The sequence below is a fragment of the Caretta caretta genome, chromosome 1 (genome assembly GCF_965140235.1).
Source record: "Caretta caretta isolate rCarCar2 chromosome 1, rCarCar1.hap1, whole genome shotgun sequence".
Classification (NCBI taxonomy): domain Eukaryota; kingdom Metazoa; phylum Chordata; order Testudines; family Cheloniidae; genus Caretta; species Caretta caretta.
In genome coordinates this window covers 306,690,732-306,705,066 of record NC_134206.1, presented here as the reverse complement: position 1 = coordinate 306,705,066, position 14,335 = coordinate 306,690,732, and the positions used below count along the sequence as shown (strand labels likewise).

The window sequence follows — 14,335 nt, the reverse complement described above, 5'->3', positions numbered from 1 at the left end:
GTAATTTCAATGGTATTATTTTGCAGCACACTCATAGGCTCTCAAAGCACTTTACAAAGGCCTCAATGCTTTTGTGCTGTTCTAGCATATCATTCTCATTCAGCAGACAAGCTGAGAGAAGTCCTATCCCACAGGGCTCCCACTCCTGTGCCTTAAACACAAGACCTTTGATACAAAATTGGAACTAGTGGTATTTGAACAAAATTGTATAAATTCATATCAAGATCATGATCACTACAGAGTTTGAACAGACCTTTCCCTTCTGTATTCTAAAGTGCATACAAAGACAACACCAACAAGTATTGTCTTCAGAACAGCGTGAAGCTTAAAATAGTTACCCAAAGACTATTTTTTGTCCTTGAAGTTAACTCCCCCTACTGCAGTAAAGGCATATTTACATAAATTAAAAGAGTGGAATAAAAATTATGCAACTTAAGTTCAGCAAAGCTTTTTTATTTGTGAGCATTAAGGTACATACATAGACGTGCAATTCTTAAAGAGCTGAATTTGAAATTTGCATAGTTCTTTACAAAGCCAACATCTCTCTCATTCATGTTTGGCACCTGTATTACACAGATTAAGACATTTCAGCATACAATTGTTATTCTCAGAAAATAAACGAATTTAAATTTCAGTCCCCCTCCCCCCAGAATCAGATCTCCCCAAAATAATCACAATATTTAAATCCATTTTGAGTTCCAGAGTAAGACAAGTTAGTATACAACTGTAAAGTTTTTGTTCAAATATAAATACTGAAAGGGTCTTGTGAGAACTATCCATTTTGTTTCTGCTTCTGCTCAGAATTTACAACATATCCCATTAACTTCTGGATAAAAATTCAGATCACTTAAAATGTAAAGTCCTTCACCTTTTGTAAAATGCCAGATTCTCAGAATGAAATAGAGGTGTCATTCTGTGCCATGCCCCTTGATAAACTGCACAAGTTTGGAAGAGGGCATTCATAAATACCGGAAAAGCCAGTTTAAAATTCTTTTTGGGCATATCCTTTCTCCTCCTCCAATAATCAGACTGGCCTAATCTTTTTGAACTAGCAGAATGAAGCCTCACTCATATATTCCAGCTTGACAACAGTTTTGTTTAATTTTCATGTACACCTACTAAAAAGTTAAGTTGTTTTCAGGGAAAGTAAATTAAGAAGATTAAGTGACACATTGCATTCCACTTTTATTGAGTTCTATAAATCTGGGTGCATTTTTGTTTTAGACAAAATGTGTGGCTTTAGCCAAGTGCTTGATGAAAGCAGGAATGCTTTTAAAACTGTTAATTTACTGCCCTAACTGAAGCGAGAAACCTGTATGTATCATTCACAAAGACAGCCACACCCAGGAAATATGATCTGTTAGTTCTAAGCTTGTTTTCTATCCTACATTGTACGAGAGGAGGAAAGTCTTCTTGGTGAAGACAGCTGTTAAGGTATGTAGCTCACATCACATTTTTCTACATATCTGGGATATGAAAAAGTTAGCATTAAGTGCTCAAAAGCAATACCATAAAGAATAGAGAAATATGAAACTTTCACAAAGTATTACTTATAGTTAAAGAAAGCAAGTTACAGAGCAAGTTTCTTGGTTATTCATTCAGAGTCTTTGGGAATAGGCCAATTTTTAAATGCCCAGATATTACATTTTACAGTAGAAATGCAATGACTTTGAAACATGGTGATACTTCATTTCATGTACACATACCACTCTTAAGACATCATTTTTTTCTTACATTCTACTGAGCAGAAGACCATTCCTTCTATTGGCATGAATTTCTGGCCAATTAGACTCTTGCTACAACAGGAACACAGGAAGCACTCTGTTGTGGCATGCCAGTTGAAGTTGTTGTAGGTTACACGCTGAACTTCTGGATCAATAGCATTATGGCAGCCTTGGCAGACCTGATGAGTGAAAACAGCAATCAAATTATAAAACACATTCTCTCTCCAATTTGTGGAAAGGGTAGAACTCATGGAAGGCAATAGGAATTACTAGCTGTGAATGACCGATGCACAAAAGGGAATAAATACTGTAAGAACTCTTCTGGGCCAAAAGGAAGCTTTAAAGCCTAATTCAGCTATCAGATGGTTTCAAGTAGTCAGCGTACATATTAAAAAAATAAGCAAATGAGCAGGCACTAGTGTTTAAAAATTGAAACAAAACAATGAATCAAAGAACCCATTGCAATAGAGCCTAACCTTAAAACATTTATATAGCGATGGTGACTTGAGGCGCCAACCAGGACAAGTCCTCATTGTGCTACATGTTTTATACAGCACCATATTAAATGCCATGGCCAGGGTCAGTGTCATTTTTTGGAACAGCTTGCCACTGACAACACAGCATTGACAGACCTGATGAATTGCATAGCCACCGTAGGGGAAGTTACCTCACACCATCACTGACCTCCGCAATTACTTGCATTGTTCATCCACTGATTTCTGTAACACAATTCAGTATGGTCAGTAGCTTCTGTTGTGACAGATATGGCAATCTCCTGAAGTATTCTGGACAAACCTTACTGAATTAAGTTTAAGTATCTTAGGAGTTCATTGTATTACAAATGCAAATGTGTTTGTATTATTGTGGAATTTTAGGTAAGGTCTGTGGAGGGAGACCTGACTAATGTAAACTCTGGAAAGTGTTAGGAGCTTCAGAGAACTGTCTGAAACAATGTACCCTCTCCAGTTATACAAGAACTCAGCCTTTGGAAACCCTGCCCTGAGGAGGGGGCCTTTGTCAGCTGATCACCTGTTACACGAGAACAAATCAGAATCCCAAACTGTATAAAGGATTTTTAGATTCATGAACATTCTTGGTCAGAGCAAAAAGGTGTTATGAACTTGTGACCACAGAACACCCCCTGTATGGGGTTTAAGGATGTTTCATCTGCCAGACCCCTTGTTGGAATTGGAGTGAGCTTTGGTAAGCTTATTAGTATGTGTAGGTTCTTTCACCTTAAGAATAAATGTGCTTGCTTAGAAAGGGCTGTGCAGTAACTTAACTGGGGGCAATTATGCTGTTTATAGCCTCCAAGGAGAAGGCAAAGCAGGGCTGCCTAGGCAATCTGACCTGCTGGGGAACTCATACAATGAAGGCAGGACCCAGCAGCCTGGAAATACCCAGGTCAGTAGGGAGAGAGACATGTGTCTCGGCCCAAGAGAGGTGACGGCTGGGGAGCTGGAAACCTGAGAGCAGATGCCCTTGATGGACCACAGAGGAGGAATATGATTGCAGTTGCCCTCAACTGTCACACTTGTGAGCAACCTAATATTTGTCTTACTACCACACCCCTCTTCCCTACTGGGATTATGGCCCTAAGTTTCTTGTGCAATTCCACACCTCCTCTCATCCCTCTGGTAGCATTGTGCAGCCTTTAAAGTAATAGGAACTGCAAAGACTACTTTGGAGTAGATTAATTTGCTTTTCACCGTAATACACTATAACTCTTTGGCCTGTATCACAAACCAGTCCTGAAATCCTTACTCTGGTAAGACTCCCATTATAACCACGTATTATGGTGAATGGTATTACGGTAACATTTCCAAAAGATAAGGTCCAGGTTTGGATGGTCAGTTACAGTCTTAAAGCCACACCATGACTAACAGGTTTTCAGAATTTAAAGGGATATTTTATTTTCATTGTATACACTGGATTTAAAATGCCCATTAAAAATATTCTCTCAAAATATTTTAGTTGCATTCTTAAATGAGCATTTTCACTCCAGTACGCACAATGAAGATTTGTTTTTAAAATTCTATTACACACATACTCACTCTCTCACCATATGGAATCCCCAAGTGGAATGTTTGTCTTACCTATTGTTATTGGACATACAACAGTCCACAGAATAAGATTCCCTATGATGCTAATTCTAAATATCTGGATCTATGTAACACTGCAAAATATAAGACAGAAGCAGGCTGAAATAAAAACTTGCTAATTTGGCCAGCCCAAAAGAAGAGGAGAGAGTCAGGTCAACATTTGACAAATAAACGTGCACAAACTAGCAGGAAAAGGCAAAAGTTTCTGGATAGATAATTTAAATGTTGAAGTTAAAAAAAATGGTAGCAAAACTCTTGAGTAACTAACATACACAAGCTCATGCCCCCACCCCTACTTTTTTGATTAGGCCCTCTAGTGCTAGGTTTTTTTAACCTCACAAAACTACTCCAACATTATCCACCCTCTAATCTGTTTTAAACCACTTTCAGGTGGATGAAATCTGAGGCGTGGATTGAATCTGCAGATTCATGAAGATCTTAGGGTATGTCTATACTGCTTTTTAAAACCCGCAGCAGTGACTCTCAGAGCTCGGGTTTACAGACTTGGGCTTGTGCTATGGCACTAATGACAACTGTTTAGATCTTCAGGCTCAGGCTGGAGCTCAGACTCTGATACCCACCTTCCTCCCTCGGCTTCAGGGCCAGAGTGTCTACACAACTGTTTTTAGCATGTAGCAGAAGCTGTTGTGGGTTTTAAAAATGTAGTGTAGACACACCCTTTAGGGGCCTGTATACAGGGAGTTGTACAGTTGCAGTTGAGGTGACAGTCTGACCAAGGAGATTCAAGCTCAAAAGTCTTCTTTGAAGAGCTTGCTTCAGTTCACAGTTATATTGTGCCCAGACCTGGCCTGCAGGCATTGTTGTTGTTGCAAAGTTAGTTAAGACTATTCAAGGACCAAAATGCTGAATGTTGTTGGCACTGTTCCAAAGGAAGAACAGCACTCTGATTTTATATTTCCTTTCCCAAGTGATGCAACAGCTATGGATGCACCACCAGAGGAAGCCGGACTCTTATCAGTCGAAGTGTTTTGTAGTTTATTTCTACGATATATTGTTTCCAAGAATCTTAAAGTGATTTACAGTCAGCCATTCATGAACTGAGCCTCACACCACCACACCATAATGGCTGTGCTTTAGCTACTAAACTATGCATTCTCCTCAGACTTAACCGTTAAGTAACCAAGCCTGAAGTACAGGCCTTTTGGAGTTATGCAACATTCAATTAAAACAATGTTATGAAAATGGAAAGACAGGTTTCAGGTCAGTTCATTTAAGCTACAAGGACAATGGTCAGACTGAGAAGAAGGAGGACATGCTCTTTCCAACAGTGTGTTTCGAAGGAAGCATCTCAGATAGCAGGAGAAACTCCACAAATTAAAAAATCTGAACTGAGAAGTACTGGGATTATATTATATAAACTTCTGAAGCAGCACACACGTCACATCCATAAAAATCGTTTCCCAGAGCTGTAACTGCCATTGTGTTCTTACTTTTACGTACAGTAGAACCTCAGTTATGAGCTGACCTGTCAGTCAACCACACATCTCGTTTGGAACCGGAAGTACACAATCAGGCAGCAGCAGACAGACACTCAGACACAGACACAAAAGGGTGGGGAAGGGGGGGAATACAGTGCAGTACTGTGTTAAATGTAATCTGCTAACAAAATTAAGGGAAAATTTAAAAAAAAGATTTGACAAGGTAAGGAAACTGTGCTTGTTTCATTTAAATTAAGATGGTTAAAAGCAGCATTTTTCTTCAGCATAGTAAAGTTTCAAAGCTGTATTGAGCCAATGTTCAGTTGTAAACTTTTGAATGTTCAGAGTTACAAACATTTCAGTTATGAACAACCTCCATTCCCAAGGTGTTTGTAACTCTGAGGTTCTGCTGTAGTACCACACACACACGCGTGATCGTATTATGCCTAGACACTGTATTCAAGGAGCTGAAAGTAAATCCTTAAGCTCCAAGGCAATTCAGAAATGATGTAGAAAAGACATTTTAAATTCTTGGTACTATATAGAGAAATCTTGTAACTTTTTTTGCCCATACATAAATTTAGGAGCTGTTCTTGCCCTCAATAGAAACTGTCATTCACTTCAGTGATTGCAGGACTAGGTCTATAGCAGAGACAAAAGTAGGCCGATACGGGCCGGTAAGAAGTGTCCACCGGTACCGGCCCGTACACAGCCGATGTTTAAGCGCTGTGTCACTGCCCCCGCCCCCAGGGCCGCCAAAGGGGTTGGGGGGCAAAAGGAGCATCTGCCCCAGGGCCTGGTAATTTAAAAGGGCTACTGCTACCGTGGCGGCAGCCAGAGCCCTGGGCCCTTTAAAATTGCCACTGGAGCCCCAGGCGGCGTAGGCCAGGCAGCATGGAAGGGCTGGCTGGGGGAGGCTGACCCCCCCTCAGTCCCGCCCAAGGCCGGGCCCCCATACCAGTAAGTAATTTATCTTACTTTCACCCCTGGAAAAAAAAGCCAAGAAGAAAACATGAATGAAAAGCATTATTAATGCTTATAGCTTTTCCTGTGTGGATTTCATCAATCATCAACATACCTACAACAGATGTTCTAGTCATTTAATAGATGGGTACACAGAGGTTAACTAACATGCAACATTACAGATACTGACAGAATTAGAAAGTGGGAGTCAAAATCCCAACTCTCTTGTTCTTCCCACCAGACCACACTCACTTCCTACTTTATGATAATCTGCACTATTACTTTGTGAGTAATTAGTAATACTTGAAAGGTAGTGGTGACATCTGAGATATAAAAACCACTGATGGTGTGGTGATGAAACTGACAGTGTGAAAATGGCGGTAGCCGTGGTTTATGTTAGCAAAATGACTTAATGTCTCCTATATCTTAAAACCATCCTGCTAGCCTGGTAAGTTACACAAGTCGTTATTACTGTATACAGTGTTGTTGTAGCTGTGTTGGTCCTAGGATATTAGAGAGACAAGGTGGGGGAGATAATATGTTTTACTGGACCAACTTCTGTTGGCGAGAGAGACACAAGCTTCTGAGCTTACAAAGGGCTCTTCTTCAGATCTGGGAAATGTACTCAGTGTCAAAGCTACATTTCCCAGACCTGAAGAAGAGCTCTTTGTAAGCCTGAAAGCTTTTGTCTCTCACCAAAAGAAGCTGGTCCAGTAAAAGATATTACCTCACGCACAAAATCATCATTAACCCATTTTCAGATCTTTCAGTTTCTAGGTAGTCTTAGTCCAAGTTTACATACGAAATGCTCTGTAAGTTGCCTAGTTGGTTAACAGATTGCATTCTTTTAAACTGCTTCTATATATACACGAATTAGAAAATTATTTCGGTATCAAGTGAAAGTAGAAGACAACTGATGGACTTTGACCCAAACTGAAACAATTCATACCTTAGATAATATGGATGAGAATGTGATTGTATACTGCACCATCAAAAGTTGTCACTCTCATTTCTACAAATCAAGATAACTTCAAGTATCTTACCACAGCATGGTTCTTCACGTAGCATGGTTTGCAGACAGGCTTGTCATTTACCATGACATAGATTTCCCCAGCCAAGACGCAGTCACAATCAAAGCAGCAAAAGTGTTTCAGGTGCCAGTTTTGACCCTCTGCCTGGGTATATTCATTGCTGAATATCAGCTATGGGGGGAAAAACAACACAAATGTATGATTTGAACAGTATTTCTGTCTAGGAAACTTTATACCACTAACAAGGCATGTTGCCAGGTTTCCAAAAATTGGACATTTGATTACACTGTTTCTGAATCCAGATTGTTCATGCACATTTAAATGTACATTCCATGCACATTTAAAGTTACATTTGCTTGGCTTTGTTTCAGATACCCTCCGACTCTGTTAATGCAGTAGATTCCAATGGCATTAATATGTCTGCTCTCTGCATTTTGCATTAAGATATTTGTGTAATTTAGCAAGGCACTCCACCTAGCGTCCTCAGCAAGAAAGACAAACAAGACCTAGCTAACTGCATTATATTCCACATAAGTCAGCTCTCATTTAATTGATGATTAAAATGGATCACTCATCCCTTTGTATAGGACTGTTTTGTTAATATTCAGTTACTTTCAGAAGGAAAGACTGGTTCGCAGTAAAACACCTATATTCTAAATATGTACGGGGGGGGGGGGGCTGGGGGCTTTGCCTACCTCATCACATCCAGCACATCGGGGTTTCTCACTGTCACAGTAGTGTCTTCCACAATATAGGTTTCCATTCTTCCAGAAGTAGATCATGTCCACCAGAAGTTCATTACAGGTGCAGCAGACAAAGCAAGCGGGGTGCCATAGTTTGTCATATCCAGCACGCTCAGCATAAACAGCTGGATCACCTTCTTTCATGTTTAATTTGCAGCGGTAGCAGGACTATAATGAAGCCATCCAAATTAAGTCAAGTTAGATATAAAATGAGGATATATAAAATATCTATAAAAAAAACTCCACAATTTGTATTTCAATAAATCCTAACTTCCTAGCTTAAAATTAAGGAGGTGGAGTTACTCCCAAGGTCAACGTTAGTAAGTTTTATCCCAGATCAAATAATAGGTTTAATTAAGCAATAATACAAGAAGATCAGTGCTATGCCAGCATAGCACCAATACTGATTAATTGGATGGTGGTTTTTGCAATGTGTATATTTATCCACTGGAACTGAACTGAGACCACCAGAAAATTTCACATGGTTCATGGAACAGTATGAAAGTAAATTAGTACATGTTACTACAGGAGTTCTATGGGCTGTATCATATAGGAGGTTAGACTAAATGAGCACAGTGGTTCCTTCTGGCCTTGAAATCTATGAATCTGTGCAGAGTCAAGAACAGCACCCAAGAGATGAGTGACCATTATCCTATTAGCTAATCTAGTATTCTGTGGACCAACTCTTCATGAGAATGAGGAATAACTAGTGAAACCAATAGTTGCTGGAGTAAAATTGGATCACATGAAATAAGAATAAGGTCATATACTTTTTAGTATTGAAAAGATTATAAAATAGTGGCTGTATCTGCTAAACAGAAGGCACATACTGTTCCTATTTCAAAAATCTGTGTGTTAAGCCTACACTCCTCTGCTTCTGAGCCACTCATGGCTGTTGTCCAATTATCTATCTTTGGGCAGGGGGAAGGAAAAGAAAAGTATAAACACAATCATACTACAAATAGGCTCCAAGAAGTCTAGGCATATTGTTTTACTAATATTTATATTCTATACTGAAGTGGTTTTGTCCGCCAGTTGGAGTGTAGAGATGGTGTATGCTATACAGTTTATTTATCACTTACGCACTTCCTGCACTGATTGGTTTTATTTCATTGTGTGCCTCTTTTCCTCTCTCCAATAGCTATACTGTGAATATGAAACTCTCCACTGACTAGCTACTGTGATCCCTCTATTCTGATTGGCTCCTTTCATTTCCCCCCCCCCCCCACAACTGAAGTCAATAAAATATTCTATTCTGCTTTTCGCTCCTTTCAAATAAAATATTTCCAGGAAGTGTACATAAAAGGGAGAGTCCAAATAACCTAAATAAATAAATAAAAAATGGGGCAGTGAAACTGCTGAAGGGGTAAGTACTAGAAGTAATAAATATTCTTTTGGCTCATATCTTTACTTCAGGCCTGCTTCTGTTCCCATAGGAAAACTTCCCACTGGCTCCAGTTAGTTTCAGTGTGAGCCAGAGTAGGACCTCCATGTACTCCATCTCCCCTGCAACCCACTAGCCTTGTGGGAAAAAGAGGGGTATTATTCACACAAGATTTTTTTCCCTCCACCAGATAGATAAAGTTTGACTCACTGAACCCTGACTATCCAATCTCCCTGCTCTACAAGGCTTCTTATTTATAGCAAAACAAAAAGTTCATTTTAATGAATATGTATTTGAGTGTGCCCTGATACCTTGATAAAACCAATTTTTTACCTGCATTGGGAGAGTCCCAACCACCCCCTTTTCAATTCAGTTTGGAAACACACAAATGTATATGGGTCACAATGTCCCTATTTGCCCCCTTCCTACCTGGGCAAATCATGCTACACTGAGGTGCTTTAGGTTACACACTCCTAGGAGATTTAAATGGGAGAGAACTGGCAACAGGGAATTTTCTGTAAATGCTCCTCCACAGGGGGTTGTGAGCTACGTTTCCCTTGATCCAGTGTAATCCAGAGCAGTTTATCATCACACTTTACACAAGGGGGTGCTTCTAAGAAAATATTAGTTTATTTTGTAACAGGAAAGATATTGATGCTGCAGTATCACAAGAAGGTGGTTCTGACTGCATGACATCTTGTTGTATTATAGCTTAATTTCACCATGGCCTGTTAATAGGGGTTTTGCTACACATGGGCATGTTATTTTAACATGTGGTAGTAGCAGCCCTTATTGCAATGGGAGTCTTGTTATTTATTTCAAAAAGTAGTTTCCAATATCTAGTTTGCTGCAGCAGTTGAATAAGAATTGCAGAGGTGGTCAGATAGAGTTCCTTAACTGCATCAGTCCACACTTAGTTTAAAAGCTTTGAATATACTAGACAAAATGCTACAGAATCTAGCCCTATGTTAGGAATAACTTCTATGATACACTTACAAAGAATGAACTCTAAAGTTAGATTCCTCCCCCACACAGCCCCATACAATCCATGCATTATTCCATGTTTTTTTTCCTGAGATATTCCAAAGTTACTAACAACACTCATTCAGTTGTAGCAGTTCCTTGTAAATAGCTCATGTGAATAATAGGAATTCCAGTAATTTCACTATCTGCTCTTTGAACCCCAATAGCAAGGCTAGGAGGGGCAATCAGTAAGAAGTCCTAAATTCTGGTAACAAGTCACCTGTGGTTCAGTCTAACCCCCAGTTAAACTGCATTGCTTATACACAGGTATCCGAAATATACACAGCTAGAGTTTGTAATCTCTAATCCTAACAAAGCAAGTATGGTTAAAACATACTTGTATAAGAATATAAAGGAACACAAGAGGTAGTACTTATTTGCTTCATTTTTGTGGAACTGTCAACTAAGATCTTATTCAGATCCTTCTTGAGACAATAAAAATTTACTCCCCAATTCTGGGAATTAATGGCTTTTCTTCAACACTGCATAGAACTGAAGACCATACTAGAGAAAGAAAGTGTAGTTCTCAACATGAAAATTTGACTAGTCAAAATATCAATGAATTTCACCGTCTGGTGAGGAAACTTACTTTATTAGGAATATATAATCTTTTGCTCTTCTTTAGTTTTAGGTAAAAATCAGCAAGTTAAGTTACCTCAGAAAATCTTCCCTTCCCAGCAAGAGAGAGAGAGCACGCACGAACAGACTACTAAGAGCATTCCTTCCCCTTAGGGGATTAGTTTATAGCATAAAGAAAGAACACTATTCTCATCCATGATCACTTCATTAAGAACCACACTGTTATATTACTTATGAGAATAAGGTAGGATAGTCTACATAGTTAGGAAGCTTAGAGGTATTTGCTGTATACTTTTTTTTTTTTTAATACTGCCAAGAGTCATGTATTTCAATTAAAGGATATTTCAAATACATTCAATGTACAAGCTCAGTAGGTTAAAATTGTAGTTTGCATGGTATCTGACAGCTGTCTACTTGTAGCCTTTGATATTGCCTGCTGCTATCTTTATACTTACATACTGGGATCCTTTTTGACCTGATGACTTGTCCTCCATTGCTCCTACAGGTGCTGAGGTGCTTCTGTCACCATTAGCATTATTCTTGTCAGTAGCTTTAGCTTCCACCTCACTAGGGAACTTGACATCTCCCACACCAAGTGCCTCATTCTTGTATTTCTTCACAAACTGTTCCATCTGCTTCACCTCATTAGGAGATAACTCATGGCATTTCGAAGGATCCTGATCATGAGCAGGCAGCTGCTTAGCCAACTGTTTCTTCCTGTACTGAGCACCTTCTGAGCCAGCCACAGGCTGTTTCTCTTTTGGAAGCATCTGCATATACTGTCTAGCCTAAACCAGAAGAATTAGATATCAGATGCCAATTATGGAATCTAGCTTTTTAAACAAGTGGCTAAAACCAACAACAGTTGAATTAATCACTAGCAAAATCTTCTATATAAACATTAAGCTTCCAAATTTTAGTAGATCTAGATAAATGCAGTAGATTAACTGACTTCTGCCCAACATGAAAGACATGCTTGATTCCAAGCCTATAACTACGTTAAAAAAAATAGTATTTACTCCTGTAAATAATATCCAACAATGCTTAATATTTATATAGCATTCTACATACATGTTGACAATGTTTTCAAAGTAGTTAAGTATTTTGCAGATGGAGAAACTGAACCAAAAAGCATTGGGCAGCTTGCCCAGGGCACAGAACCAATTACAAATAATTGTGGCAAAGAGGAAGATAGTTTCAGGAAAGCAAGTACAAAACTAAAAATACAAATCGATAAATGAATGTTAAGTACTGAAGGGTTTAGCATATGTAGTTTTAAGAAAGTCACTAAAAAAAGATACTGCATCCTATCATAGTTAGAAGCAGGCCACAAAGAGAGCATCTCCAGCTATGGATCACATTGCAGTCCAGTACATAAAGTCAACAATTCAAGTTAAAAAGTAAAATAAAAATCCCCAGAAGGCTATCTAAGTGTCTCATCTGGTTGAGCTGCTAACAAACTAAAAGGAGCTTTTCTTTTAGAGGTCAACACTGAGCTTGTTCTTACCATATACAGTAACAGAAACGTGCAGCATTGAGTGCTTCCCCTTACTTTAAACAATGACATAAATTGTATTATTTTTTTTTTAAACAGTACATCCCATTTCATTCAGTCCTTCTAGAAAGGACAGATTTGGGCATTTGTAAATTCTCTTAGTGCCATTACTAAAGGCATATGCCTAATGCAATGTTTAATCCTAACTATTAGATAAGAACATGGCCTCTTCCCCACCACTTCCAAAGTAAAAACCTCAAACAGACAGACAGCGTGCAGTAAACTATAACCTACTGAAATCCATATGAAGACATCGGGGCCACAGGCTGAATACCAGCACACTTTTATTTGAGAGGTGGAGGGGGAAAAAGGAGGAGAGAATCAGGTTTTGAAGCAACTGGTAATTTTAAAAGCTATGAAACAAGGATCAGAAATACAATCAAATCAAAAACAAGGACTTGATCCTATACAAGATCCACAAATGCTGACCCTTATTGTGGTTTCCCTCTGCCTCCCCTTCAACCACCAAAATAGGAAAAAAAAAAAAAAACCCAAAAGCCCCACACCCCAGTTAAATGTTATCACTAAGCAGAAAGTAAGTTCTGCATTTCTTACCAGTGTCTGATTCTGAACAGGAGGAGCCCATTCATATGTCACAGTATTGATGGATATATTCTTCTTGGCAGACACTGGATTAGTCAGTATCATTACGTTGCGTTTATACATGGGAATTCCATCAGTTTTCAGCTTTGCAATAAGGGTTGTGTATTTTGTGTCTTCAAAGAGCTTCCCCACTTTACGATCTTCCTCGTTGCTTGTGAGGACATCATGTTCTTCCTGGCCACATTTGCAGTTTCGACATATTTTTCTATAATTTTGGAGGAATATAGGCAGTTAGCACCCTAACTGCAGGCCGCATCTCACATTATTTACATGCATCAAAGTGAACCACTAAGAAAGCACATCTGCTGCCTTCCAAAAATGTAGATCTATCCCTATAATAATTTTGTGTTTTTAAAAAAGGAATAGAGCAGAAACTAGGTGACCCTTCTGAAATTAAAGAGGTTTTCCATCATTCCTGTAGTAATCTTCTTTGCCCTTAAAAGACCCTATCTTTATAAACCTCAAGTGGTAATTTCTCTACCAGTTTTGACACTTCCCTTTTATTGCACATACCCACAGTGGTTTAAAACAAGGTCAGATATTGCAATATTCACTCAAGAGGACAAATGCAAAATCTATATCTGAAGTGGCTACCACAAGAAAAGAACATAAGAATCGACATACTGGATTAGACCAATGGTCCATCTAGCCCAGCATCCTGTCTTCTGACCGTGGCCAGTGCCAGATGCTTCAGAGGGAACGAACGAAACGGGGCAATTTATCGAGTGATCCCTCCCCTGTCATCCAGTCACAGCTTCTGGCAGTCAGAGGTTTAGGGACGCCCAGAGGGAGCTGCGATCAGCCGAACCTGCGGCTCCCACTGGGCGTCTCTAAACAAACCAGCCCGGCCCTCCAGGGGGCTTACCCTGGCAGGCTGCGTGCCAAAGGTTGCCAATCCCTGCCATATAGGATTTTGAAGACTATCCACCTTCAAGATCACCATCATTTTCTACAGTTTCAGAGTTATCTGCCAATGATAGTGTTTCAGTCACATCATGTATGTCACATAGCACAGTATATCACCTGTAGCAAAAAGAAAAAGAAAAATCTTCATCATCCAGAAACAACCATAGATAAATTTGTGATAAGAACCAGCAGATTACAGAAAGAGGTAATTGATGAAAAAATTGCCTAGTTTGTTTATGCAACAAACTCTTTCTGTATGATTGAGAACCCACACTTGATTAAC

The 14,335-nt window shown here is 39.2% G+C and overlaps 1 protein-coding gene across 1 annotated transcript in view; it reads right to left on the bottom strand.

The window, feature by feature from the left end:
- Positions 1-437: 437 nt before the first annotated feature.
- Positions 438-14,335, bottom strand: part of TES (testin LIM domain protein) — a 42,072-nt gene continuing 28,174 nt past the window's right edge. Inside the window, exons 3-7 of the mRNA XM_048836133.2 lie at positions 13,099-13,351; positions 11,444-11,776; positions 7,955-8,170; positions 7,272-7,430; positions 438-1,903 (exon numbers count right to left, since the gene is read on the bottom strand). Of these exons, the coding sequence (XP_048692090.1) occupies positions 1,712-1,903; positions 7,272-7,430; positions 7,955-8,170; positions 11,444-11,776; positions 13,099-13,351 (1,153 nt within the window). The 3' untranslated portion in view covers positions 438-1,711. The remainder of the gene's footprint in view (positions 1,904-7,271; positions 7,431-7,954; positions 8,171-11,443; positions 11,777-13,098; positions 13,352-14,335) is intronic.